This window comes from Haliotis rufescens, unplaced genomic scaffold (assembly GCF_023055435.1).
Source record: "Haliotis rufescens isolate VD_foot unplaced genomic scaffold, xgHalRufe1.0.p SCAF_2, whole genome shotgun sequence".
Taxonomy (NCBI): domain Eukaryota; kingdom Metazoa; phylum Mollusca; class Gastropoda; order Lepetellida; family Haliotidae; genus Haliotis; species Haliotis rufescens.
The window spans coordinates 25,748,222-25,772,439 of NW_025963890.1; the positions used below are offsets into that span (position 1 = coordinate 25,748,222).

Below are 24,218 nucleotides of genomic sequence, written 5' to 3' on the forward strand. Positions count from 1 at the left end.
ATTAGGCCAGATATCCTCCTAAAATTTCAGACTATTCCCTTCAGCGTTTTCCCAAAAGGAGAAGAATGTAAGAAAGACCACGAACATCCAACCATGCCCTAATCCCAGTTGGACCCTCCAGGGGTGCGTATCTCCAACATGACTGTCGTGGTGACCAAGTCAGAGGAGAGTTCTGTGCACTCTTTCCCCATGCCCAGTCATTACAGGGCTGTCAACAACCAGCATACCAACTAAACAGGGCAGTATAGCCACTTACTCATATTGATGTAGCAGGAGTCATAGTGTCACATTTCAAATAATGCATGCTGACTGTATAGAAACAACAATCTATTGGTACATGAATATAAAGTAATAATAGTTGAAAATTACATTTTGAATACAGTATTATTACATTTTATAATTGTCAGGATCTGTGACTTGTGTGACTTAATAATTGTTGTTTTAAGCCGCAGTGAGCATAGTTCCAGCTCCATCTCAACAACCAGTGTCGGAGTATGGTGCCCTGCAATTAACCAAGTCACCGAGTCTGACCACCCGTTTCATTTTATTGGATTCTTATGGTAAACGTTGATTACTGGGGTACCTATCCAGAATTCCAAAGTGGAATTGTACATGTACGCCCATTCCATTAAAAAACCGAAAAGAATAATTTATTGACATGAATCTCTGACCGTAAGTTCAAACATTTTCCTCTCGATATTACATAAGTACCTACATGATTAACAATAACTATGCGCATACCGACTGGCTGAGAAGCAATGTCAAGGGCGGCGATGTCTGTGGGGCCATCAGCCTCCGGGCGCACGTTCTCCCAGCGCTTCCGAAAGAATCTCCTGACAGTGTTCTTGCCAAAGTCAGAGATGTATATCCAGTTCTATATACAATTTATACAGTGAAATATCGAACACTAAAAACTCGATACATCTTGCCATGAATTTCTGTCCCCAGCAGAATCGGTAATAGTCACATGGAGTAAATAAAGACACTCCCATACCTTGATGTCTAACATATTTCTATTAAGCGGCATACTGCATACTCTAGTATACGTTACCCAATGAATGGTGATAAATATAACATACGATATTTTTTTACAACAATGCATATTACCTGACACCAGATTAAACCTGCCATGTTACTCTATTTCAACACAGAAATAAATGTATCAATATGCCAATATACAGCACACTAAACGGAACCTGGGACCAGATCACAGCAATCACAGCATCACGTCAACATACAGCACACTAAACATCACCTTGGACCAGGCAAGACCCGTCATGTCTCCCTGGTGTGGGTCACTGTACACGTTCAAAGCCCCATGACCACTGCTGGGCAAGGCCATCAACGCGTTAATTGTGACGTCTGTCCAGTACACCATGTTGGTTTTGAAATCTGTTGACAGAAGAATGGATGTTTCTGTGTCCATCGACTAATTACACATGTGTACTCTTAATGTGTTCCAAATTCAACAGGATAACCTAATAATGTTATAACGAAGGTAAATTACCGATCATAACACTCCTGATGCTCGCCATATCCCCAATGAAAACTGTTCTGCCTCCTCCAGACATACCACACATATATATTCTTGGCCGCCAGGTGTTGTCAGCCAGGTAGAACACACTGCAACACATACGTGACACAAGATAGCGGACTGACAGATATATCACACATGCAGCACCGCATACATGCAAGCACCGCCAGGACACAAGATGGCGGAGTTACAGAAGTATCATACATGCAGCACCGACAGGACACAAGATGGCGGAGTGACAGATATATCATACATGCAGCACCGACAGGACACAAGATGGCGGAGTGACAGATATATCATACATGCAGCACCGCCAGGACACAAGTAGCAGACTGACAGATATATCATACATGCAGCACCGCCAGGACACAAGATGGCGGAGTGACAGATATATCATACATGCAGCACCGCCATGACACAAGATGGCGGAGTGACAGATATATCATACATGCAGCACCGCCAGGACACAAGTAGCAGACTGACAGATATATCATACATGCAGCACCGCCAGGACACAAGATGGCGGAGTGACAGATATATCATACATGCAGCACCGCCATGACACAAGATGGCGGAGTGACAGATATATCATACATGCAGCACCGCCAGGATACAAGATGGCGGAGTGACAGATATATCATACATGCAGCACCGCCAGGACACAAGATGGCGGAGTGACAGATATATCATACATGCAGCACCGCCAGGACACAAGATGGCGGAGTGACAGATATATCATACATGCAAGCACCGCCATGACACAAGATGGCGGAGTGACAGATATATCATACATGCAGCACCGCCAGGACACAAGATGGCGGAGTGACAGATATATCATACATGCAGCACCGCCATGACACAAGATGGCGGAGTGACAGATATATCATACATGCAGCACCGCCAGGACACAAGATGGCGGAGTGACAGATATATCATACATGCAGCACCGCCAGGACACAAGATGGCGGAGTGACAGATATATCATACATGCAGCACCGCCAGGACACAAGATGGCGGAGTGACAGATATATCATACATGCAGGACCGCCAGTACACAAGATGGCGGAGTGACAGATATATCATACATGCAGCACCGCCAGGACACAAGATGGAGGAGTGGAAGATATATCATTCATGCAGCACCGCCAGGATACAAGATGGCGGAGTGACAGATATATCATTCATGCAGCACCGCCAGGACACAAGATGGCGGAGTAACAGATATATCATACATGCAGCACCGACAGGACACAAGATGGCGGAGTGACAGATATATAATATATGCAGCACCGACAGGACACAATATGGCGGAGTGACAGATATATCATACATGCAGCACAGCCATGACACAAGATAGCGGAGTGACAGATATATCATACATGCAGCACCGCCATGACACAAGATGGCGGAGTGACAGATATATCATACATGCAGCACCGCCATGACACAAGATAGCGGAGTGACAGATATATCATACATGAAGCACCGACAGGACACAAGATGGCGGAGTGACAGATATATAATATATGCAGCACCGACAGGACACAATATGGCGGAGTGACAGATATATCATACATGCAGCACCGCCATGACACAAGATAGCGGAGTGACAGATATATCATACATGCAGCACCGACAGGACACAAGATGGCGGAGTGACTGATATATAATATATGCAGCACCGACAGGACACAATATGGCGGAGTGACAGATATATCATACATGCAGCACCGACAGGACACAAGATGGCGGAGTGATAGATATATAATATATGCAGCACCGACAGGACACAATATGGCGGAGTGACAGATATATCATACATGCAGCACCGACAGGACACAAGATGGCAGACTGACAGATATATAATATATGCAGCACCGACAGGACACAATATGGCGGAGTGACAGATATATCATACATGCAGCACCGACAGGACACAAGATGGCGGAGTGACAGATATATAATATATGCAGCACCGACAGGACACAATGTGGCGGAGTGACAGATATATCATACATGCAGCACCGACAGGACACAAGATGGCGGAGTGACAGATATATCATACATGCAGCACCGCCATGACACAATATGGCGGAGTGACAGATATATCATACATGCAGCACCGCCATGACACAAGATGGCGGAGTAACATATATATCATACATGCAGCACCGACAGGACACAAGATGGCGGAGTGACAGATATATAATATATGCAGCACCGACAGGACACAATATGGCGGAGTGACAGATATATCATACATGCAGCACCGCCATGACACAAGATGGCGGAGTGACAGATATATCATACATGCAGCACCGACAGGACACAAGATGGCGGAGTGACAGATATATAATATATGCAGCACCGACAGGACACAATATGGCGGAGTGACAGATATATCATACATGCAGCACCGACAGGACACAAGATGGCGGAGTGACAGATATATCATACATGCAGCACCGCCATGACACAAGATGGCGGAGTGACAGATATATCATACATGCAGCACCGCCATGACACAAGATGGCGGAGTAACATATATATCATACATGCAGCACCGACAGGACACAAGATGGCGGAGTGACAGATATATAATATATGCAGCACCGACAGGACACAAGATGGCGGAGTGACAGATATATCATACATGCAGCACTACCATGACACAATATGGCGGAGTGACAGATATATCATACATGCAGCACCGACAGGACACAAGATGGCGGAGTGACAGATATATCATACATGCAGCACCGCCATGAAACAATATGGCGGAGTGACAGATATATCATACATGCAGCACCGCCATGACACAAGATGGCGGAGTGACAGATATATCATACAAGCAGCACCACCATGACACACTTGACACAAGATGGTGGAGTGACAGATATATCATACATGCAGCACCGCCAGGAAACACTTGACACAAGATGGCGGACATACGGATATATCAGATATATCTGTAAAGAGATTACTTGATCGCGACGTGGTGGTAGTTAGCCAGAGATGTGCTGGAGGTATAACATTTGTTTTATTCGCCTTCGGTCTTACCCTTTGAATGGATCTACTGCAATGGCGTTGAGCCTTCCTCCAGTGTAGACAACCTTGGAGATCGCTCCGTCCATGGTTGTTGCCGTCACTTTGTTGTGTTTTGTGTCTATCCAGTAAAGCAAACCGTGGAGCCAGTCGACGGACAGGTCGCCCACCTGTACAGACGTGTCCTCAAGGACTGGTGTCGTATTCTCTAGCCCAAGTGAGTTTGTTATGTCGGCGCTGGAGCAGCAGATAAACTTCATATAAGAAGCCGGCCGTGGGAGCAGCGTGCGTGTGCGGGACACATACGGTACTATTATCGGAACAAATAGACGAAAGAACGCAACAACATTAGAGCGAGGGAACCTGAACAATGTATTTAGTGGGGCTGGGTCAGTTGATGGACTCAACATGAACATAGGACATACCGGACAATGGAAAACTTTGTAGTGAAGAAAAGTTGTCTTCTGCGCGTGTCCACACCGAGCCCGCGTGCATTTCTTATACTTTGCTCCATGGTAGACGTGCTGAAACTGTCTGTCACATGGATGCGTTTGATGATTCCGCTCTCAACAGACAACAGGTACGTGGCTGACCCTAGTCACAGACATACACCGTAGCATCATCAGCCAAAGACAATTTGGAGAAAATGGCCCCAAATGTTGGGGTAAATGAAATCCAAATTAGAGAAAATGGTCCCATGTATTAGTTTTTATGGTGTTTTTTTTCAATTACAATAAATTGAGGCAGAATAACCATAATAACATAAAAGCCAGCGAGGCTAGAGACAATGACGTGTACAACAGAAGAACTTTCCGAGAAGCGGAGATTAGTGATGGGCGAGTTTTTTTGCGAAGCTTTGGTGATTACATACTGAATCCTATTTATTTCAGGATGACATCTCAGGATCAACAAGGCTGTAAAATGAACAGCAGTAGGGAGTCTGTCCACGCTCTCCCCTGAATTGCTCAAGGAGGCGAAGCAACTTCCTATGCTGATGGTGCAACTCAGACAGGTATACTACATGGCTGGGGAGAGTACAGCTTCGGGTTACTCACTAAGTGTAGTGCCATCCGTGGACCAATAAGATAAGAATTAAGATCTTTGGGAAGGAGATCATGTGGCATAATGGTCACTGAAGCACAGCCTCTTCGCAATAAATATACACATGAGCAATAATTAAGCACCACCCACATTTTCGGATGATTCGTTGTTGGAAACACGACAAAAGAGTACTTAACTGACAGACAGAACGCCTGGCACCACCATCACACAAATAATGAAGCTGACACCAGCTATAGGTACCGATTTATTGGCGTTATGTGAAGAAGTCTGGAAACATTCATTACAACAACGTTTAAAGGTATCATCACCCAGCCCACACCACGAATTTGACTGTCACATTATGCAGTGAAAAACGATTATTGTCAACCTTGGAATCACTACTGACTCTGCAGTCAGTGTCCGGAGTATGCTTCCCTCTCACGGATGACATGTGACCTTCAACATTGTGACCCTCTGTGATTGACGACTATACATATATACGCCATGCTGACAAACATGGGCTCCATTGTTTGTCACCATTTGTCGGAGTTAAATTTTGAATCAGGTGGTGTTTAATAAATGCTCGTGCCTATGTACTAAACCACTACGGATTGTTTTTTCTCCAAATTTTTGGTCCTTTTTCTCCAGATTGTGAGACTATTTTCACTCAGATTTGGGGCCATTTTCTCCAAATTGGCTGAGGGCATTACCTCCATTAACAGGCGAACTCCGTCGGGACGGATGTACAGATGCGTAGAATCCCCGATTGGCATATTTCTTTAAACCTAATTTGAGATTTTTTTGTGAATGTGCCAAAACAGAACGCACATATTTGGAAAAGGACCCGTGGTTCTCTGGACGTTCCAAGTCCAACTCTGTACCCACATATGTGGCTGTCAGGCCAGGGACTGCGGGACTGGGGTCCGGGGTCCAACTCTGTACCCACATATGTGGCTGTCAGGCCAGGGACTGCGAGACTGGGGTCCGGGTCCAACTCTGTACCCATACATGTGGCTGTCAGGCCAGGGACTGCGGCACTGTGGTCCGGGGTCCAACTCTGTACCAGGGACTGCGGGACTGGGGTCCGGGGTCCAACTCTGTACCAGGGACTGCGGGACTGGGGTCCGGGGTCCAACTCTGTACCCATATGTGTGGCTGTCAGGCCAGGGACTGCGGGACTGGGGTCCGGGGTCCAACTCTGTACCAGGGACTGCGGGACTGGGGTCCGGGGTCCAACTCTGTACCAGGGACTGCGGGACTGGGGTCCGGGGTCCAACTCTGTACCAGGGACTGCGGGACTGGGGTCCGGGTCCAACTCTGTACCCATACATGTGGCTGTCTGTACCCATATGTGTGGCTGTCAGGCCAGGGACTGCGGGAGTGCGGTCCGGGCCTGGCGACTTCGTTCACACTATAACGTATTATATATAGTGACTCACACGAATGTGTGGATATTGTTATTAGAAAATGTAGAATACATGTCTAAGAGTAGTAATGTGTTATTAGTTTCAAACCATTGCAAAATGTGTGTTCGTCGGAGTGGTCGGCACAATTTTTGCGATTGTTACACACGGCCCTGACAGAAACGCAGCGTTTGTCTTCACTTAGACAGCTGAACTTCGCTTGTTTGCAGGTCTTCAAAGGCACACCTGAGGACAACAGAGCCAAACCGATATATGAAACCATTCATGAAGCACGAATATACATTTTGAGGAGGGGAGGGAATTCCCAGTGTACATATACTATGAAGAAAGGCAAGTTCTATGGAGGAATAACTTCTTTATTACAATTAGTGCGACGTTTCGGTGTAGATCCTAACACCTTTATCAAGCAAGTGATGAATAGTGCTTACTTACTTACTTACTTACTTACTTTGGAGATTTAACGTGCGCTTTCCGACTGATGCGTATTTCGCACACGGGCCCGGACAGGCCATTTAATGTGTTTCCGAAAGGGGCGAAAGTGGTCTGTGCAACCCAAGAGGGGGGTTTAGGGGTTGGCTTATATAGAATTTGGGAATTTTGAGATTTGGAATAGATGCCGATGGGGTTGGAGAGGAGAACTAAGGGAGCTGGGTATGGTGGATGTTTGTTTGTTTATGTGATTTTGACTTGGTAGGTTATTGTGTTTTTAGATGCGTTTTATTAGTTCCGTTTTTATTAAGAATACGCCTAAGGCCTTGAAGTTTTCTAGTTTATTTTGTGGGTTTAGTATTGCTTCTAGAGTGAGAGCCTTGTTTAGATTGAGGGTGGTTTGTAATGCGGTTCGATGTGTTAGGTAGTGTGTGCAGTGGATGAGTGCGTGTCCTGGGGTTTCTGGTTGTTTGCAGTGTGGGCAGTTACCTGTAGTGTGTTTTTTTTATTATTTTTAGGTGGTTATTTAGGTTGGTGTGTCCTGTTTGGAGTTTAGTGATTACTCTGTCGATTTTTTTTTTTGATGGATGGAGAATTTTTGGTTTGGTTAGTGGTTTGCTGAGCACTTTTTTTTTTTTGGCTATTTGAGTTTAGATATAGGTTATGCCATTTTTTGTGATTTTTTGCTTGTTTACACTTTTAATTTCTGATTTTGAGATGGGTAAGTTTAAGCTTATTTCTGGGATTTTGAGGGATAGTTTAGCTGCTTTATCGGCGTTTTCATTACCGTATATTCCTACGTGGGCGGGCATCCACAAGAAGGTTATTTGTTTGCCTGCCTTAGTTAGGTCGTTGGAGCTTTTAAGTATTTGATTTATTAATTTAGGTCGGTTTTTGGTATTTTTGTTTTGGAGGGCTTGCAGTCCACTCAGGGAGTCGGTAAGTATTAGGATTTTTTTTTGTGGTTTTTGGATTCTTGATTATGGAGGGCTGAGGACATGCCCGTTAGTTCTGCCGTGAATATTGATTGGTTGTTTGGGAGTCGGAAGGATTGTGTGGTTTTAGTTGGTTGTGTGGTATGGACTCCGAAACCTGTGTGTTTGGAGGTCGGATCTGAGGATCTGTCCGTGTAAATGTGACACCAATTTGGCCAATTTTCGTGTATGTATGCTAGTGTGGTAGTTTTAGTTATGTTTGGGTCGGTTTGTTTATTTATTTGGCTAGCTAGTGTTGTGTCTATTTTGGGTATTTTAATTTTAGGGGTGAAGATATTTGATTGTTTGCAGTTTTGTTTAAGATTTTTAATTTTGTGTTCATTTAGGTAGTTTGTTCTTTGGGATATTGGGGTAAGTAAGGGGTGTTTACGAGCTAGAGCTTGGTTTTTGGGGCTGATGTTTTGGTTTATTAAGTTTTGGATGAGAGGGTTTGATTGGGACGCGGCCCAGAAATTTAAGCTTAGCTGTTCCCTGCGTAAATAGTGCTGAACAACATAGGTATATATACTTATTAATATCAATGACTATACAGTAAATTGATTGATGGACACAGAGAGCTGATTAAGATAATTGGAAGCCAGTGAATGACTGGGTAAACAACCACGGAAGCTGATTGGGATGATTGGAAGCCAGTGAATTAGAAGCCAGTGAATTGTCTAAAGGACACAGAGTCAGCAAGCGTACTGATAGAGATGATTAGAAACCAGTGGATTAATTGAATGGACATAGGGATTTAGCAATTAGGTGATGGTAAGCAGGCGGGATGTGGTAGCCTTGATCTCTGTTCATTGCTGGCTGGATCCTTTTGATGTAGATGGCTTCTAGGAGTTTTCTGATTTTGTAGTCTGGCTGATTGTTGGCCAGGATCTTGATGTTGTTCCACTGGATGTTGTGGTCGGGGTGGGTTTGGGTGTGGTCGGAGATGGCTGATTTTGAGTCATTTTTTTGTACTGAGGTCTTGTGTTCTTTTATTCTAATGGATAGGGGCTGGGATGTGTCCATCAATTAATTTACTGTATAAACATTGATGTTAATAAATATATATACCTATGTTGTTCAGCACTACTCCAAGCTTGCAACACCTCTCCAGCCTTCCAAGCCTCCCAAGCCAGCACAGCTTCGCCTGATAGCCAGCCCAAGGAGAACCTCACGGTAATTATAAACTCACACTTCCAACCTTTCATCCCAATCACTACTCCACACAAACACCCAGGCCACGTTCAAATACCCAAGCCCTCCTAAATTCATTCCAATCACTACTCCACACAAACTACAACACAAACACCCAAGCCACGTTCAAAACCTTAATCCACAAAACAACAAAACACATAAATCTAAACTTAAAACACATCTCACCAAGCCAACCACTCAATCTACACCTCACTTCCCAAACAACTCACTCTAAACACTGCGCACCACCTACAACCACAACACCCTAACACATGACAGACACACACATCATCTCACACACAGACACCCCAGATCCTGACTTACCCACACCCGCGGAAGCGCACGACACTTCCGGGAGGACAGTCGAAAACATAGTCCCGGACGAGTATGGCTCAGACATGGAACATACCACCCCCACCAAACCAGCCAACTCGCCTCCACAAAACACAACCCCCCCCAAAACGCAAGCTCGGCTCATCCACTCCACCAGCTTCTCCCACACCCACCACGGCTTTCTTCGTCACTACCTTCGCACTATACTTTTTCGCCGCAGGTTCAGCATCAATCCTAACTAAACAACTCTCAGCAGACAGGATAGGTTTATGGTTCAAACGCGAAAAAATCCATTACAGCAACATCAAAAAAAGCAAATAAAGGTTACCAAATAATATTCCCAAATCAAGATTCCTTCAATAATGCTAAAAAACAGTACAAATATTTCACGTAACCGTAACAAAACAAATTCCAAAATGGCAGCAATTCACCCGAGGGGTAATAAGAGTGAACCCTAGAGAAACAGCCGAAGACCTAGAACTCTACACCTAAGAAGCAAACACAAATCAATAATTAAACCCTCAACCCCAAATAACCAGCACCCGCAGGATAGCCTCAAACAGAAACCGCAAAACGGTCCCTATCTCAATCGTTATTGTAAACTAAAAAAAACTGCTAAATTTCCCGAAGCCCCTAAACACATCTCCTTCGGTGCCCACAATAAACTAGAAGTTAAACCATACATCAAACAGGTCAAACAATTTCTAACTGCCTTAGATATAACCACCCAGTGTACATACATCCTAAAGATCAAGATAACACTAAAACTCACTCAAAACAGTCAAACATCTACTGTTGATCTTGACAGCAGCAAGGAAGAATCTGAGTCACTCTTCTCATAATGTGGTTAATATTTTCCTCTGTTATTACACTGTTTCAGTACTATGAATCTGAACTTAAAGCCTCATTGACAAAAACAAGTTTCCATGATGGGCTGCTGACTTTACTTGTTAGTGGTCCGAAACAGTTGTCCTGTACAAATCATTTTTTTTCTCGCATGACCTTGGCCAAAACTATCTAACTGTAACAAGTTTACTGTTACATTCTGATAAACCTGATCTTCAAATGTATAGATGGGCCAAATGACTAGTATTTAAAAAGTTACTAATAAAACAACCATTAAGTTCTTCGATCCTTCTCCTGAAGTATAAAACATATGGATTTATATGTGTTGACATTAGGTTCAAGGCAGTATTATAGTCTGACTTCAGTTTCCTTACTCTTAAATTCTACTAACCCTTGTTAGTGTTATCAGCATGTCATGATGACTGCTCAAGCCGGTGATTATTGACATCTTATTATCAATTCCTTCTAAAAAACATACGCATGTTTCAATTTATGCATGTTTTAATATATTTGTGCGATGTTTTCGTGTGTATATGTGCATGTATGTTTGTGTATGGGTATGTGTTCACATGTTCTTGGTACGTACGTATATGTAACGTATGTATGTTTGTGTATATATGTATGTTTGTGTACGCATGTATGAACATGTGTATATCAATCTTTATTTCACATACTGAAGAGGCCACAGGCCTATAGTACAATTTGAAGAATATACAATTTTTTACAATTTATGTACATATCTCACCAAATCAACTCACGTCATTCCACCTCACATCTCAACGCAGTCACAAAATTTCACATATACAGTACAATACCATACCCTGTAATTTCATAATTTCTATTTTACCATATCACAACTTGTTATATCATACAACATATTCTATAACATCATATCATATTGTATCATTATTATAAGATCATACTATATAGTATTATTTCATATACCATTATCATATCATAACATACCATACATACCATCGTATCATATATCACACCTATATTATATCACATTTCAACATGTCATATCACACAACACATTAGCAATTTCATAGCTTGTCCCATCATATCTTATCCTATCATACCATATAATGCCATGTCATTCCATGCCAATTTATTTCATATAAATCAATCAATATTTATTCAACACTGGAAGACCGCAAGCCATAAAATATGTACACTAAAAAAAACAGTATTTACACAATTTCTATAATACACATTACATATTGCATCATATCCCCTCATGTATCATATCACACCACAACACTTATCATATCACATCATGTCATGTCACATCATATCATTTCATATACATATAACTATACTAAACCATTTGTAATATCACATCCCACAATATCATATGACAGCCTAGTAGTTTAATACCATTTCTAACTCTTTTGTTTGTAGTTTATTCATAAGGCAAATATCTATAAATATGTACTTAATATATATACACAATAGTTTCCTAATACCAAGCAGATAAGATTATTCTTTCATAAGGTTCTGTCGGTATAAAGAGGCATAATATATGTACATGGAAACATTTTGTAAGATACTTCTTTTTATGTTTGACAGCAGTGTAACAAATTTAACAATATTAGGGTACCTGTAATAATAAGCTTGCAGGTATTTTTCTCTAAGGTGTAAATACACTGGACATACTAGTAAGAAATGAAATTCATCTTCTACTGAGTTTAAACTACATAGATTACAGATTCTTTCTTCACGAGGAATGTTTACATAGCGCCCTGTTTCTATTAAAAGGTCATGAGAAGAACATCTAAAACGTGAAAGAGCCGTTCGAAATTTTTTAACATTAATTTTTGATAAATAATCTTCCATAATTATTTCTGATTTAAACATTTTGTAATAAAATCACTTGTTTGTTAGAGTCAATGATGCTGTCCAAGATTGTAAATAAATATCCTTTAATCTCTGGGTTAATGAAAGTATAAACATTGATTTGGAATACACATTTTGGTTTTGCCAAATATCACCAAAGCCACAACTGAAAAGTAATTCTCTAACACCTGTAACCCAGTTTTTTTTCCCATTATTATCATAAACTATCATCATATTATAACACTTTTTTGGCAACCTATATGAGGGCATGTCAATAAGTCTCAGCCAGTATTTAATAACTTTTATATTTGAATATACATAGAGAGGGAATCTTCCACATTTTCCATACACCACCAAGCTGGAAGTGTTTATTTTAACACCTAAATACTTTTTGCAAACATATAAATGAATCTTTTCTATGGCATCAAAGTGCTGTAAACCCCAGACTTCTGCCCCATACAACAAAATGGGGAGTATCTTTATATCAAATATTTAAAAAAAAGATTGATGAGAAATGGTTTCTAAAACTTTCAAACTCTTATGGATACTTACAAAGACCTTTCTTGCTTGTAAAGCAGCTTGATACAAATGTTTATGCCATGACAAGTTTCTACTGAAGTTAACACCAAGATATTTATAAAATCCTGTAGTTTCTAATTTTTTTCCTTTAAAGGACCAATATTCTTTACTTGCTGAATGACCTCCATTCTTAAATACCAAAACTTTTGTTTTACTCATGTTAACTGTTAGCTTCCATTTATTGCAGTAACTTTCAAGTTCATTAATTTGACACTGCAGTCCTTTGATTGTTGATGAAAAGAGAGCAATATCATCTGCAAATAAAAGTAAAAATATCTGTGTAATATCTGGATGGAGCTGAACACCATAATAACAGTTGGTATTTATTTGTACAGCCAGTTCATTTATGAAAAAAGTAAAGAGAAATGGGCTTAAGATACATCCTTGTCTTATTCCTAACTGACTAATAACTGTTTCTGAAATATCATTATTGTTTCGCACACACACCTTAATATTCTCGTACATGCTACCCAATAGTTTGTTCATCTTAAAGCTGAGGCAATGTGACCTTAAAAGGTTCCATAGTTTATGTCTCTGCACTGAGTCAAATGCCTTGGCAAAGTCAACGAAGAGCACATAAAGTTTCCCACCCTTGACACTGAGGTATTTGTTAACTAAAACTTGAAGGATAAAAATGTTGTCAATAGTTGAAAAGCCCTCTCTAAATCCAGCTTGTTCTTCATTGATTTTGTTGAGGGTATCTGCCCAAAACACTAACCTTTTATTTATTATGTTTGTGAATAGTTTACCAAATATACTTAGCAGTGAAATACCTCTGTAATTGTTTATATTATTTAGATCACCTTGTTTATGTATTGGCACAATTATCCCTATTGACCATGCAACTGGAAATGTTCCATTTTCTAATATAACATTAAATATAAGTTCCAGGTAAGGTACAATGATATCTGGGGAATGTTTAAAAAACTCAGGAATAATCTGATCCATTCCTGGTGATTTGTTGCATTTAAGATGGTGTATACTCTCTAAAATCTCATCTCTAGTAATAGGGGAATCCAGTATATCATTTGCAAACTGAGTATCTGTTTGAGTCTGAGTATTATCTTGTGACTCCTGGAACTGATTTTCAGGGCTCTGATCAATATCTGTGGAAGTAAATAATTCTTTAAAGTAGATGTACCAATCGTTAATGTTGATATTATTTGCCTTTTGATGTTTGCTTAGACTTTTCAGTTCTGACCAAAATAGTTTAGAGTCATGAATGTTATTTTCTAAGGATTGTTGCTTATCATGTAAGTATTCTTGTTTCTTTTCTTTGCACACAGCTATATATTTGTTTCTTATGTTATGATATTCTCTAAGTGAGTCCTTATCTTTACATCTCCTGAATTTATTGAGTGCCCTACATCTTTTCTTTTTAAGACCCTCACATTCTGCATCATACCATTTACACAATTGATTAAGCTTTGGATTTCTAACCTTTTTTTGCATGTCTGAGCCCGCTAATTTCAAGGCATCCACTAAGTAATTAATACTTACATCAATACTGGACAATGCTGTATTTACTGATTTATCAAGTAAATCTTGAACTTGGTCAGAAAAGAGTTGATCTCTAAAATTTTGTGATTTGTCATTATCCCAGACAAACTTGAAAGATTTAGTAGCCTGATCATTCCTTTGTTTTGAGGGTTGGTGTGTTTCAGGAACTCTTAATGTCATAGTAACTGGAAGGTGAACTGAATCTGAGCGAGATTCTACACCAAAGTCTGCAACATTGTCAAATAATGGAGAAGAGGCTATAATATAGTCAATCAATCACTGGTACCATTTACACCAATAAAAGTAAAGTCACCGACATTTTTATCTCTACCACATCTTCCATTCATGATATGAATATTCAGAACTGAACATAAATCAGTTAAACATTTTCCAAAGCTGTTTAAAACTCTATCTAGAGAAAAGCGTTCAAGATTGAAGTAATCCGATATAAGATCAGACATGAAGTAATTATGGTTTTCAGTATACTCTATTATGTCATATTCAACAAAGTCAGATTTAGTTCCAGTTCTGGCATTGAAATCACCACCACATAACACATGTACATCATCAAATTCTGATAATATTGTAAGTAGTTTCTCTTGAAAAAGAGTGACACCATTTTTGCAATTTGAACTAAACTTATCATACCATGAGGAACTCTCTGGGTGTATGTACACACAAGCATAAAGCAAATCTAATTCTGTTCCAAAAAGTTGTTAAAATAGTTGTCAAATAGTAGGAAAATTGCATTTTCAGAATTTTTTGTCCATTTTACATATTTAGACCATTCTTTCCTAGCCATAACATGTGTATATATGTATGTGGTGTATGTATGTCTGTAGAATTTAGTTTTGAGTTATTAATTGATCTGCTTCAGGGGCAAATTGTAGTCTACACTACAAGTCTTCATGTGGTAGATATAACCACTTGCTCAGAAAAATATCTTTTATAGTCTAGATTAATGTTTAGTGTAGCTTAACTAAAAAATCCTTTTTAGACATTGCCTAAGATGATCTTGTGACTATCTTTATTTCGCTTACAGGACAATATGGGTGTTAATTTATTGTTAATTTGGATTGGCGGGGTTCTTTATAAATACTATATATTATACTAACATTTGCATTAAGCTGTTATGCCATAGATTTTCTTTTTATTAATTAGTCACTGCACAACCAGATTGGTCAACTTCGTGGATTGAAATAAGCTGAAGAAATATCAGTCCAAATTACATTATGGAAGTTTGTATATTAAGGATGATAAAACTGATTTACTTACATTGGTAGTATTCCGTCTACAATCCACGTGGTATAATCCAATCTGATTGTGTTAAGATGACAATCTAGGCAAAAGTTTTATCCTGGCTGGTATTGCCAATTTCTTGAAAAAAGCATGCACCTGTTGCAACAACTGCTTCGTGGTCCGTGCAATGCTGCCAGGTCATCATGACCTATAACTACCGATCTGACTTAGTTTCGTATTTCTGAATTACTGTTTTTCTTCTTATTTTGGCTTCCCATTTAAATCACGAGAAGAATGATTGCATCATTGTCAAACCTTCTTCATCTTTTCTTTACCTAGTTTTATAATAATGGACATGGTTATTTTGTTTTCAGTTCTTTTCTTCATCATTATTATTTGCATTATGTTGTCATCTGTTGTCGACCGTGTCGGGTTTGTTTTGTTCCTGATACACTACTATCAATAAATAAACCCACCATCTGCCTGTATGAACTTATGCCACTAACTAAAGATGTCGGTTGAATTAACACAATACAGACAGGCGGTGGGTTTGTTCTCAGCTCTTATTCACGGCAAAGCAAGAGTCAAATTTGTCAAGTCATTGACACTTTTATCTTGTCTTTGCATTTATAATTCAAGGATATCTCTTCTTTTGACTCTTCTTCTCTTATGCTGTGGCGATGTTCATCCCAACCCAGGACAAGTAATTTATGGTAATTTGAAGATTGTTCATCTTAATGTAAGAAGTTTAAAAGATAAAGTAGATATGCTGTACACAGAACTTTATTCCAATGATGTCATCTGTATAACAGAAACCTGGCTACATGAGGGCATACCTAGTACTGATATCTCAATACCCGGTTTCCATTTACCGTTTAGAAAGGACCAACCAAGTCGAGGTGGGGGTGTTGCAATATATGTTAAAAATAACTTATATGTAAAAGACATGAACCAGTTATGCACTAATGATCTTGAGGCATTATGGGTAGAAATTAGATGTAAAGGTGGTAAAGTAGTAGTAGTATTATAGATTTTACGACCGCTTCAGCCGTTGGCTATTTCGCAGTCGGGGCCAGACGGGTTTAGCAATAATAAATAATAGTGGGTAATACATAAGTAATCGGCTGGCCCAAAAAAATGTAAGTTTAGGGGGGTTAAAGAAGAAAGAAATATAGTAAAGGGGTGTGAAGGGAAAAAGAAGTTTAGCAGTAGTAATGTAGAGCTGAGAGAAACCTAATCTAAGGGAAGTAACTAGTGCAGAGACTTGATATAATATAAAATCAGTTAAGCTGATATGCTAAATAATAATATGTATTATAAATGAAAAATAACAGTGGGGAAGGTGAAAAACCTATCATAAAAAGTGTGGACTTACTGGCTGGGGTAGGGAGTCAGGAGAGGGGGGGGTGGGTATAGGCCGTGCGCGTGGGAGCTGAGCTTGGGTTGGTGGCTGGTTGAACGGTCATATTTATTAGAGTATGGATATGGGCGAATTTGTCGCGCGGACGTCGGAGAAGTCGGTCCGCGCTGAGAATTTGGATCCCGATCCTAAATTGTAAATGTGTGGGTTTTAGGCATAGCGTTTATGCTGTACTTTGTTGGGATTTTCCTAAAGTTTGCTTATTAGATTTGTAGTTTTAAGGAATGTAGCTATATGGGTAAATTTAGTGGTATGGTTAAAGGGATCTAGAAGGAGTTGGATGTTGTTTTTGAGCTGTGGGGGGAGAGAGTTGTAAAGTTGTGTTTGTTGTTGTTTATATTGTGAACAGTGGTTGAATATATGGTCTAGTGTTTCAGGTGTATTGCAGTGAATGCAGTTTGGATGTGGGTGTCTTTTTTGTTTGTAGAGTGTCTCGTTTAGATTAGTTTGGCCGCTTAGCATTCTATTAATGACTTTATCTGCTAAAATGGACTTTGTGAAGTTTCGACACTTAGTGACTGGTTTATTAAAGAGGGATTTTGTCAGGATTGACTTACAATTTTGAATATTAATTTTGAAATTTTGAGATAATGTGTTTCTTTTGATTAATGATTTTATCTCGGCTTTACTGGTGGTGAATTCAATACTTGGTGATGGTTGGGTGGTGGCTAATTTTGCTGCTGTGTCTGCTAATTGGTTGCCTGTTATGCCAGTGTGTGCAGGTGCCCATAAGAGAGTTATTGTTTTGTTTGATTGTATGAGTTTTGTGTGAATGTCTATGATATTGTTGATAATGTCTTGCCTTGATTTCGATTGTTTGTTATGAATTTGGGTTAGTGCACCTAATGAGTCTGAAATTATAAGGAAGTTAGTGTCATTGGATATTTTTATATAGTGATATGCACATTGTATAGCCAGTAATTCAGCTGTGGTGGTATGTGTGTAGTTGGTATAGTGGAAGTTTGTGGTGATTGGTGTAGGTTGTGTGATCTGTAGGCCTAGTCCTGTTATGTCATTGTTAGTCTGTGATGCATCGGTATAGATATGGGTGTGGTTGGGCCAGTTTTGATGTATGTAGTTATTAGATATTTCCTTTTTATCAAGATTTTTAGGGTCAGGATGTGAGATGAATGTTTTGTGGAGTGAGAGGTCTGTTTCAGGGGGGGGTTTGTCATTTATGTATATGTTTTGGGGGCTTATGTGTTTGATGTTTTCTAACTGATGTATTCTTAGGAGTTTGTAGAGATGTGTAAGATAGGGGGCTAGGGTATGATTGTTTTTGAATTTCTTTAAGGTTGCAGGTCTAAGGTTATTGTATTTAGTGATAATTTGTTTAAGGATGGGGTTTTGTTGGGCCCCAGCCCAGTAATTGAGAATGGTTTGGTTGCGGCGGAGTTGAATGGAGGTGGTTCCTGATAGAAGCTGAAGGGTATTTAGGGCTGTACCGGTTCTGGTACCCAGGGCTATCTTTAGAGCTTTATATTGAATGGAATTTAGTTTGTTTTTAAGAGTTTCTGAGATGGAGCTGAGGACCGGGGCAGCATAGTCAATCTTAGATTGAATTAGTGACTTGTATATATTAAGCAGTGTTTGTTTGTCAGCGCCCCAATCAGTGCCGCTGATGGCTCTCATTAAATTTAAGTCTTTTTGACATGATATGACCAAATTATGAATATGGGGAGCCCATGTTAGGTGCTGGTCAAAAGTAATTCCCAGAAATTTGGCTTCCTTTTTGAATGAAATGGTTTGATCGTTAAGGGTGAGTTTGGGTGTGCAATTTGGCTTATGTCTATTTTTGAAAAGTAGGCCGATGGTTTTATTAGTATTAATTTGGAATCCCCACTGGGTTGCCCAGAGTTCTATGTGTTTCAGAAGGGGTTGAATTCTTTTTTGGATCTGTTTTAGAGATGTTGACGACGTCCAGAAGGAAATGTCATCTGCGAATTTTGCAGTAGTTGTTTTTTTAATTTTAGGTGGGAAAATGTCGTCAATCATAAAATTAAAAAGTGTTGGAGAGATTATACTGCCCTGTGGGGTACCATTGTCTAAAGGATGTGGGTCAGATAGGGTGTTGTTGGTTTTAACTGTGATGTTTCTGTCTGTTAGGAAAGAGTGTATGAAATTTAGGATTCTACCATCTATGGCTTTTGCTTTAAGTTTTTGGATTAGGCCATGATGCCAAACCATATCAAATGCTTTACTAAAGTCTATGAAAATGGCCACAGTATATTGTTTTTGGGCGAGTGCTATTTTAACGTCATGTTCTAAATGTAAAACGTGGTCTAAAGTTTGTCGGTTTGACATAAAGCCACTCTGGTCCTCATTAAGTAGTTTTTGGGATGAAATTTGGAATTTTAGTCTATTGTTTATGACGGATTCCATTATTTTACAAATATGGGAGGTTAACGAGATAGGGCGGTAGGAATCCGGTTCTTTGGGGGGTTTGCCTGGTTTGAGAACCGGTACTACCAAAGCTGTTTTCCAAGCATGGGGGAGGGAGCCTGAAGTCCAAATTTGATTGAATAATTGGAGAAGAAGTTTTTGAATTTTAGGGGGAAGGTGGTTGAGGATAGTATAGCTAATATTGTCTGTGCCTGTGGCTGGGGCTGTATTTTTGTTATTGATGGCTGTTTGTAGTTCATGTATGTTTATTGTTTTATTGTATGACATGCTTGTGAGGGGTGGTCTGGGGGAATAAGTGGGGTGATTTTTAATAGTGTCTTGCATAATGGGGGTGTGGTTGGCGGAGCTGCTAGTGGCCGAAAAGTGAGCAGCCATGGCGTTAGCCTTTTCTCTATCTGTATTTAGATTAGGGAAGGATGGGGCTGAGAAGGTTTTTGAAGTGCCCTTTATGCCTTTAAGTTTTTTCCATAAAATTTTGGTATTTTGTTTCCCCATTTTCAAGGAACTGGTAAAAGTTTGCCAATGTTTTCTTTTGGCTGCTCTTATAAGTTGTTTAGTTGAGTTTCTGAACTGTTTTGCCAAGGGGAGTTTGGTTATGTCCCGCTTGGCTTTATTAAGTGCCTTTTTTCTAAGTTTTCTAGAATTATCTATTTCTGAGCTCCACCAGGGGACAGTGATGTGGTGCGGTGAAGTTTTGACTGTTGGAATGCATTGGAGGGCTATATTGTGAATTTTGTTTGTGAAGTTTGTATTGAAGATGTCGTTGTCAATGTTGTGTATATTTTGTATGTTTATTTGATTGCAGAGTATGTGGAATGTTTTCCAGTCAGCCTTTTTAAGATTGAACTTGGGTTGCTGGGAGGAGTTGTCTAATGGGGTAGCAGTTTGGGATTGGGGTAGGGGTGGGGTTGGGGTGGGTAGGGATAGTGAAATTTTGATGGGCGTGTGGTCACTGCCCCAGGTGTCCGAATGGGCCTCCCAGCAGAGTTTAGGATGGAGATGGGGGGTAGTGAAGGTAAGGTCGAGTGCTGAGGGGGAATGTAGGTGGCTTGTGGGGTATCTGGTAGGTTGATTATCATTTAGGCAAATAAGGTTGTTTGATTCTGACCATTCTTGAATTAATTTTCCGAATTTATCTATATAGTTTTTTGTGCCCCACAGTGGGTGGTGAGCATTGAAATCGCCTAGAAAAATGGTGTTAGGTTCAATGAATTTTGATAAGACATTAAGGTCTTCAGCCGAGAGAGGTGTTATTTTGCTATGATAGACATTTATAATACTGATTTTAGTTTGGTGTATAGTTGTTTTGATGGCCAGGCATTCCAGGTTTGGAGTAGGAATATCTATTATGTCATAGTCAAGATGGTTTTTGATGAAAATGCCCAGGCCGCCATGTGGTGGTCCTGGGCAGTTAATGGGTCGGGGTCTATCTTTTCGAATGAGAAAATAGCCTGGAATTTTGAAGGTCCTTTTGGGGGATAGTTTAGTTTCTTGGACTGCGATTAATAGTGGAGAAATTTTTTGAAGGGCGATGAGGGCCTTAAGCTCATGCCCATTGGTGGCGATCCCGTTGCAGTTCCACTGGATGAACACCATTAGTTGGTTTTAGAATGAAGGGGAAGTTAAGTGGATGGTGTTCCGGGGCTAATTTAGAATAATATGGACAGGGTTTCATTTAAGGGTCCTTAAGGCTGCCTGGAATTGTTGTAGGGTTTTTTGATATATGTTTGCTTGGTGGGCTAGGGAGTGGAGTTTCTTGGTAGTGGGGTTTCTGAGGAGAATGGCTGCTGATATGAATTCTATGATTTTGTGTGTATTTGAGTGAAGTTTTTTGGGTGTGACTATAACTTGAGGGGTTGTTTTGAGTGTTTGGAGTTTGTGGGAGAGTAGTTGTTTCCGTGTTGTGTTGATCCTGTAGTTGATTTGTTTGTTTTTATGTTGGGGTTGGTTTGATGGGATTGGAATGGCTGATCTAGCTGGGTAGAGGGGTTTGGGAAGGGACAGGTCTGGTTGGGGCTGTATGGGAAGGGATGGGACAGAGGGGGGGGCTGTTTGAATGGAGAGGAGGGCCGGGATGGGGGGTTTAGGGGAGGGGGGGGGGGGGGCTGGATAGGAGGGGTTGTAAGGGGAGGTTGGTGAGGGGCTGGGGGCAGGTGGGGTTGGGGGTGGGTAACAGGGCCAATTTGGGAGCTGTTTGGGGTTGGAGCCTGTGGGAGGGGTGTGGGTAAGGTTGGGGGAGGGGGGTAGAGGAGGGTGGTGGGGAGAGGGAGGATGTGGGGACGGGGTTGGGTAGTAGAGGGGGGGGTGGTGCTTGGGAGGGGTTGTGATTCCTGAAGAGTTGTTTTCGTTTTCTCCCTTGGGGGCGGGGCGGGGGGGGGGGTAGGGTTTCTGGGAGGGAGCTAGACAGTGAGTCAGTTGTAGAGTCAAGGTCGATGAAGTCAGGGATGGAATTGTATATTGGAATTGTAGCTGGTTTGGGTAGTTGGGCTTTAGTAATGTGTTTGTTGAGCTTAAGGATGTGTGACTGTTTGATCGGGCAGGTGTTTTGGGTAGCTGTGTGTCCCTCTGTCTTACAGTGTATGCAATATGCGGCCCATGTGCATTCTGTGGCTTCATGTCTGTATGAGCCACACTTTTGGCACATGGGTGGCTGTCTGCATGTGGATGTTGGGTGGGTGAATGAATGGCATATGGAGCATTGGGGGGGGGGTTTCCTAACTGGGTTGACTTTGAATGTAAGTGTGCCGAAAGTAATGTGTGTGGGGAGTTCAGTTGATTTAAATGTAAGAAATATTGTTTGAGTTGTTGTCCTGCCCGGGATGGGTGTACGGTTGTTTATGCTTTTGAAGTGTATGATCTTTGGTTGGGTGTGAAGTTTGTTTGCCATGTTGATGTAATCTTGGATGTCTTCTAGTGTATCCCTGTAATCTATGTAAATGACCCCTTGTATTTGTGTAAACCATTTAGGCACCTGCCATGTGATGTTGAGTCCGTCTATGAGTGGTTGTTTGCTGGCATGTATGAGTGTTTCATGGTTGGGAAATGTAAGTTTGTATCCCCTGCCGCATTTGTTTATGTATTTGTATGTAATGTTTGCTTTGTGCAGGCAGAGGGCGAATTTGTTGGTCGAGAAAGTGTCGTTTAAGGGTGTGGATGTTGTAGAGAATGCGAGTAGAATGTGTTTGGATAGTGTAGTTGTTTGTGGGGGGGTTTGTTGGGAGCAAGATTTTTTGGTAGTTTGTTCTATTTCAGGGGGTGAATGGGAGGGGCGTTTTGTTTGTTTGGGTGATGGATGTCTGTTATCTGATGGGGGTTGTATGACCTGGCTTGGGGTTTGGGGTTGTTGAATTATAATATGGGGTTCAACATGTTGATGGGAGGGGGGTTGGTGATTTGTAGTGGTAGGGTTTGGGGTGGGGGGAGAGGGGGATGTACCTGACGGGGGTGGGGGGAGGATAAGGTTTAGTTCTTCCAGGTCGAGGCCGAAATCAAAGGGGATTGGGTTTGTGGTGTGTGTTGGGGTGAGACCTGGAAAGTGTTGTTTGCTGTTTATGGGTGTGGTGAAGAGGGAGGTGGAATGGGGGGATGGACAAGGGGGGGAGTCCATGTTGTAAGTGGTACGGTATGGGGGTTGTGGGGGGGGGTGATGGCGATATGTAGTCTGGGGAAGTGTAGTACAATAATAACAAAAGAAATTCAGAAATGCAGATAATAGGGTGAAAATAAGCATGCAGTAAAGGGAGGAGGGGATAAGGTATAGATACTTATCGGTGAAAAGATGCACTTTTCTGATGAATTGGTATGATTTGAGGGCTGAGAGCCGAGTAGAAGTCCTAGCCCAGTGGCCGGCTTGGCCGGGGGGCGAGCGTGGCGTTCGCTAGGGAGCCTTTAGGGAGTTTAGGTTCGAAATCCCTTGGTTTTAGAACTGTTCGAAATCCCGATATTTGGTTGGAAGGCGTTGGTAGTTAAGATGCGACAAAATGGCGTCCGATCATTATGCCGGAAGTAAACAAACTGGTGAAGGTGGTAAATATCTGATAGGAACATTTTATAGGGCAGACAAGAGTGAAGCATATTGGGAACTGATTGATCAGTCAATAGGTAATGCGGTAGATTTGAATATGCCAGTTGTTATTGCTGGGGATTTTCAATTAGATGTCTTTGGGGTAAGTAAACACAAAATCGATTACTTACAATCGATGTATGGATTGACTCAGATTATCACTGAACCTACAAAGATCACATCTACTTCCAGCACTCTGATTGATTTATTGTTTGTTACTAATATTAATAGTGTTTGGAAATCTGATGTTCTAGATCCTATGTGTAGTGACCATTGTCCAGTATATGTCATCATTAAAGAGAATATTCCCAATTCAAGTAACTATAAAAGGAAAATATATAACTATGATCAAGCTGCT

The 24,218-nt window shown here is 40.8% G+C and overlaps 1 protein-coding gene across 6 annotated transcripts in view; it reads right to left on the reverse strand.

The window, feature by feature from the left end:
* Positions 1-24,218, reverse strand: part of LOC124128812 (low-density lipoprotein receptor-related protein 4-like) — a 110,710-nt gene that overhangs the window by 64,428 nt on the left and 22,064 nt on the right. For 4 of the 6 annotated variants that reach the window (XM_048399793.1, XM_048399792.1, XM_048399791.1 and 1 more), the window contains exons 10-16: positions 7,135-7,269; positions 6,629-6,937; positions 5,005-5,173; positions 4,595-4,816; positions 1,508-1,623; positions 1,256-1,392; positions 742-874 (exon numbers count right to left, since the gene is read on the reverse strand). In XM_048399793.1, the coding sequence (XP_048255750.1) occupies positions 742-874; positions 1,256-1,392; positions 1,508-1,623; positions 4,595-4,816; positions 5,005-5,173; positions 6,629-6,937; positions 7,135-7,269 (1,221 nt within the window). The remainder of the gene's footprint in view (positions 1-741; positions 875-1,255; positions 1,393-1,507; positions 1,624-4,594; positions 4,817-5,004; positions 5,174-6,628; positions 6,938-7,134; positions 7,270-24,218) is intronic. The other 2 variants (XM_048399794.1, XM_048399795.1) reach the window with 2 other exon arrangements.